The sequence below is a fragment of the Cebus imitator genome, unplaced genomic scaffold, assembly GCF_001604975.1.
Source record: "Cebus imitator isolate Cc_AM_T3 unplaced genomic scaffold, Cebus_imitator-1.0 Scaffold391, whole genome shotgun sequence".
Taxonomy (NCBI): domain Eukaryota; kingdom Metazoa; phylum Chordata; class Mammalia; order Primates; family Cebidae; genus Cebus; species Cebus imitator.
This window is the reverse complement of record NW_016107706.1, coordinates 2,648,802-2,654,901: the sequence shown is the minus strand read 5'-3', so window position 1 is coordinate 2,654,901 and position 6,100 is coordinate 2,648,802. Positions and strand designations below refer to the sequence as shown.

Below are 6,100 nucleotides of genomic sequence, written 5' to 3'. Positions count from 1 at the left end.
TGTGCAGGTGTGTGTGTTTGTGGTTGTGTATGTGTGTTGTGTGTGTGTGTTGTGTGGTGTGTATGTGTGGCATGTGTTTGTGTGTGTTTGTGTGATATGTGGGGTGTGTGTGTGTTTGTGTGTGTGGTGTGTGTGTGTGGTGTGTTTTTTTGTGTGGTGTGTGGTGGTGTGGGTGTGTTGTGTATTATGTGCGGGTGTGGTGTGTGTTTGTGGTTGTGTATGTGTGTTGTGTGTTTGGTGTGTGTGCGTGTGTGTGTGTGTGTGGTGTGTTGTGTGGTGTGTATGTGTGTATGTGTTGTGTGTGTGTGATATGTGGTGTATGTGTATAATTTATAAGACTGAGCCCTGGCCTCATGGTGTCCTTCAAAAGAATGGCATTTAGTGCTGGGCAACTTCAAATCCCAAACCCTTCCCAAGTTTGGCTTTGACTTAATGGAGCTAGATCTAGTCCCAGATATCTCTGTGGCTTTATTTATGCCCTAAATTATTCTCATATTTGTTTCCCCAGTGTTTTAGAAGGAACATTGAATTCCCAAGACTGGTTCAGCACAAAGGCTGGACTGGAAATATGTGGGTCTGGCTTTCCCTAAACTACAGTATCTGCCCAAAGACCCACCCCAGGATCTAGGGCTGTCTGAATTCCTTTGGGAAACATGACCTCTGAGGGGCCTGAATTGTGAACTCTGCTCGTTGGTTCTTGAGCATGAAGGTACGGGAAATGCAGACTGAGAAGCTGCAGATGGATCAGGAACCCACATTTTTAAGAAGCTCCGTGGGTTATCTGATGGGAAAGACTGAGTGAACAGAGGAGTGAGCTTTGGATCTGAGCCCCTAGGGGTAGACCTGTGATAGACTCTGGTCCTATCTCCCAAGGCTTGGAGAAGTGGAATCTGGATTCTGGATTGGCCCAGATGAGCTGAGACCACTGGTAATTGGAGCCTGCAGCCAGAAGGTCAGGGTGATCAGGGAGCTGACGAACTTTCCAGCTGACTAGGCTTGACTAAGCGTAATTTCTGTGGATCCCCCCCGGGCAGAGGTTAGGAGCTGCTGCTCCTGTTTCTGGAGCATGCGCCTCCCTCCTCCCTAACGTTGATGCTGTGGAAAGAGGTTCTTGGAAACTGAAACCAGATCAACCGGGACCCCGAGCCAGCAGGGAGGAGGGAGCATGCAGGTGACCTTCCATTACTTCAAGAAAGAGGTGGTTCTTTCCGAGTTGCGTGAATTTCTCTAAATAGTAGAGAAAGACGCATTAAGAGCCGTTTGCATTGATTCTGTCTTCTTCGGGAGGGGCTGCAGGCTCCCAGGCCTCTCTGTAGAAATGGTAAAAATGCCTACCTCTAGTTCATAGTTATGCGGGTGCCTCTATGCTAACGATAGCAGCTTTCTTTTCTCCCTAGTTGGAGAAAACACGATCCGGTTTTGTAGTTTTCGCTTCAGATGACTGTGATGAGCTTCGTAGTCCCTGTCAAGTCTTAATGGGACTCCCCCGCAAACCCCTCTCACTGGCTGTCTGGGGGATGCAGGGTATAAAGTTAAAAAAAAAAAAAAAAAAAAAAGGAAAATGGTATTTATAACTGATAGAGCCAGACAGCGGGAATCCTGGATCCAGTTAACAAAGAAACTACATAAAAATGCTTGTTTGAGTTAGACCACCTGAGAAGCATGGGGGAAACTCATCATAGTGGCAAAGCTGCTGACAATTCCACATTCCCAGGGACTGGGGCTAGTACAGACTTGATTCCCAGGGACCCCAGGGTGGACCTCTGGCCTTGAGGGTTTTGGTGGTGGTTCCAGTGCCGGGGTGCAAAAGCACTCATGCTAAGATGGCGGTTCCTTATCTCATGGGAAGGTGACTTACGCTGGTTCTCATGAGACACTCTTCCCACAGGATGTCATCTGAACAAAGAACTTTCATAGTCAAGTACATTTAGGAAGTTAAATGTCAGCGATCATCTTTGCAGTGGAGACGCATAGTTCGCATGAACATGCTAAAGGCTCTAAAAAGTTCCACAGTCAAGGAATTTACTTGATGTTTAATTCCGCATTTCCAAATGAAATTCCTGTTTACCCAGGCAGATCACGTGACTCTGATAGTATGTGACATCACTTTGGGCCACTGGTTTGTCCACAGTACTCACCTCCCTCCATCCCTTTGTCTTCTGTTGAAATGCCTGTTAAAGCCCCACTAGGGGTAAAGGCCAATCCATACCACCAACTAATTTTTAAAAAAGGAATAAAGGAAATATTTCAAGAAACAAAATCCTAGCTTTTTCTCAAAGGTGAATTGTTTACTTGTAATTTGGAAGCTCCTTGGGTCTTACTGTGTGTGGCTTTCATGAGCAGTGTGGTTCAGGAGCAGTGGCAGTGATTTCTGCCTCCGGATGGAAGGACACTTTTCTTTGCAGGGTTGGTAAAATGACAGCTGACTTCTTCATGCTCATCAGCGAGCAGAGGCACAACTGCTATGCACCTGGCCCTTAAGTTTTTAAATAGGATTCCCAGGAGGATGCCAATAAATATCTTTGATCCTTGATTTCATCCTAATTAGATTTTTTTTTTCATTCCATAGGTTTATGTTTTCAGAGCTGACCGAAGATCAGGCACCTTAATTAAGATCTTTGAAGCATCAGGTAAAAAGGTGAGGTTCTTGGTATAAGTGACTATTTTTTAATTTGAGAGATGTGATCATGTGGGAGTCCGTTCTTTTTAGAATATTGTGCCCTATGTTTATATGGCAGTGCTGTCTGCTTGTTGGTATCTTTACCTTCTCGGTGTGTAAAACCTGTATATTCTTGGGACTCATGCTCGCTTTAGGAGACATTCTGTAGCAAGATGAGCTCTATGTGGCCAAGTTACAGCCCAGAGTTTTAAGAGATTGTCCATAGTTCAGACTGTCATCAAAGGGACTCATGCTCTGTCTGTCTGCCTCCATTCCTTTCCCAACGCATCTCCACCTCCAGAATCAGGTAGAGTTGAGTACAGGTGGCAAGAAAGCCTTCTCACTGAACCTGTGTCACCAGCCCGACGTTACCCCCTTCCGGAATCCTTAGCCTTCAACTGTCCTTGCCAAGGTGATTCTTGCCACACAAAGAAAATCCAAGCACAAGTTGCCCAATTCCTCTTAGAACCTTGAAGCAGAAGTAGCTCAGGGTACTGCCCTCAAGCTAGTTCCGGGTGAGGTTACTCTGCCTGGGTTCTCCCCATCTTGTCCCGAATCCTCTCTCTGCTTTCTGAAAGTTCCCATTATACTGCCCTGTCATCTAAAATTAAGACGGCTAGAGAGTCCCGCGATTGATAAGCAGCAGTTCTCATGGGCTTCCCAGTCATGCACTCCTTGTGTGGCTTAGGTCAGCAGGACCGTTGGGCTGAGCTTGGCTACTCTAAGGGACACAAGTTTGGGTTGGGAGCTGTGGGGGGTAATTTGGAGGCTGGTCTCGGTGGAGGCCTTCTTGGGATCTGGGAAGAAGCATAGGATGTCTGGATCCCAGAAGCTAGGAGAATGCCAGAAGGCAATTTTATCTGCCAGTACCCTGCAAAAGGGGAAAAAAACGTTTCCTTCCTTGGCCACGTGCCTCCTTAATTCTGTTCCTGCTGAGTTAGAACTGCTGTACGCCAGCCTGGGATCCTTCCATGTTGTTCTGATGGTGAATCATATTCCGAGTTCCAGAAATCCCATTCAAATAGACCTTTTTGCAATTTTAATAATCCAGTAGGTATACTTAGTATATCATTGTCATTATCTTTTGAATAAAAAAGTGCATCACCAAACTTGGTTTTGCATTCTTCCTCGGAATGGCTCTGCCTTCCCCTGAGAACTCTGCTGGCTTGTGTTATTTTAACATTTCCAAAACCCCAAAGCAACAACACTGGAAAATGACTGTGAGCCATTCTGCAAAAAGGTTTTCCAAGCACCCCTAAAGTTAGAAAAGAAATAACCTCGTGCTGTTTGTGATTTACAAAAGAGAGTCCCAAAGAGCAAGTAGGACGTGAGTGGAACCAAGGCTAACATTTTAGATCTTCTCCAGAAGATAGCAAATGGGTGACGGTATCTACCACAGAAACAAACTCCTTCTTCCCTTGAAATGCACCTGGGTTCGAAAGCCTAAAGGTAAAGGATTTCCACACCATCCCCCACCCCCACTTTTTTTTTTTTGAGACAGAGTCTCATTTTGGCATGATCTCAGCTCACTGTAACCTCTGCCTCCTGGACTCAAGCCATCCTCCCACCTCAGCCTCTCAAGTAACTTGGACCACAGACATGCTCACCATGCCCAGCAGAGTTTTGCTTTTCTTTTTTCTTTTTTGTAGAGAGGGGTTTCACCATGTTGCCCAGGCTGGTCTCGGACTCCTGGGCTTAAGGGATCCATCCACCTTGGCCTCCCAGAGTGCTGGGATTACAGGCATGAGCCACTGCACCCGGCCAAGTCTTATTTAAAGTGAGTTGTGGAGCTTAAAAGTGCCCATGACCCTGTTTGCTGAGTATTTTTATGTTCACTGGTAGCTGTGCCTCCCAAAACGGCTCTTTCTTCTCTGCCCTACTCCTTGCTGCCTGTGCCCCGGGCAGGCCCAGTTAATGCCTGTTGCTGTCAAGTAATTAACAGTCTGTAGTTGTTCCCTCTCTCCTTCTTGAAAACCCCTTGGTTTGGATGATTACCTGTGCTCACGTTGGTCAGGGTTTTGGGAGCAGGTTTGAGAGTTGGCAGTGCAAGCAGGATGAGGTTAACCTCTGGGAACCCACTTGTCCGAACTTCCTAAAGACTTTTGCCATTGAGTCCGAGGACAGGTTCAAGCCTGAATGTCTGCTTGGATGTCCTTATCCTACGAAGATCCATCAGGTTCCCTGAGAAGGGACAGAAGGGCCCAGGTCTTCAACCTCCTGGCTTCGTAGCCGTTTGACCTTTTCTTTTCATCAGGGCTCCCCTGGCCCTAACCTTTGCACCATTCCATAGGCACCCCTTCTTTCTGCCACTCACTCACAGCGCCCTTACCTTCACTTCCTCCTAGTGTCTCCAGCTTGCTTTTCCTCGTCATCACCCTGCCTTTGAAATAGACCATGACCTTTCTTTATATAACGTATTCTGCTTCTTGCCGGAAGAAATGAGACATTCATGTCGTTCTGACTTCTCCATTACCTCCTACAAAAGGACATGACCCCAGGCTTTCGAATGTGATGCCTTTAGCTTTATCCCTGTGTCCAGAGACACGTGGACAGGAGGGTTCTAACTCAGCAAACCACCGGTTTACTTCTGCTTCCGCCTGGCTAGAATTTGGCAGATAGCTCTGTATCCTGGCTTTCCATAGGAAACAAGAAAACAAAAACCTGGTTCTTGTTTTTATTGGCTGACTTTCTCCAAATAGTGCATATAAGAAATCACCAACGTGTGTGCAGTTCACATGTTAATACAGATACACATCTCCACATTTCCAGGCTAACGGGGAGGGAGCTCTGATCATTGGATGCTCACCCCAATGCATGTCATTGCCATACTGAAGTTTTATTGAATTAATAGAGTATGTGAAACATTTGTATTTTAAAACTTTGATAGGAAACTTCACCTACAGAGATTTCTGATTTAACATTGATGAAGAAGCCAAGTTAAATAGCCCTTTGGAATGAAACAAATAGTTCCCCGGGGACTCAGCCAGTGAGTGCAGTCGGCAGCTTGGCTCTTTGAGACTTTGCTTGTATCTCACTGATTTCTTTTACCAAAGCTCAGATGGGGAGATTGGCAAGGCCACCGGATCAGTGACTTGCAGCTCAGGTTCTTTCCTCCCCACCCTCTGTGACTGTAACCTTTTCCTGCTCCCTTCTCCCTCGAGAATGGGTAGCCAGAGGGGAGGGAGATGGCCTTGGCATATCGCTGGGGAAGGATTTCTGAGCGGCCACTACAAAGCCCACCTGTGACCCTGTTAGCTGCAGGAAATAGATGGTCCTCCACCTCTCGCTCTCAAACTCCCTGGGTCAGCTGCCAACAAACTCCAATAGTAAAAGAAAAGGCTTGTTCATGTCTATAAAGCTGGGGCCTTTTATTAGAAAACATTTATTTTAAAAGAATAATGCTGTTACTTTTTTTCTTTCTCTCTCTCTTTTTTTTTTTTT

The 6,100-nt window shown here is 46.1% G+C and overlaps 1 protein-coding gene across 3 annotated transcripts in view; it reads left to right on the top strand.

Annotated features, from left to right (window-relative positions):
* ITGA9 (integrin subunit alpha 9) overlaps positions 1-6,100 on the top strand; it is a 368,469-nt gene that overhangs the window by 55,290 nt on the left and 307,079 nt on the right. For all 3 annotated transcript variants that reach the window (XM_017508435.1, XM_017508440.2, XM_017508439.2), the window contains one exon: positions 2,570-2,638. In XM_017508435.1, the coding sequence (XP_017363924.1) occupies positions 2,570-2,638 (69 nt within the window). The remainder of the gene's footprint in view (positions 1-2,569; positions 2,639-6,100) is intronic.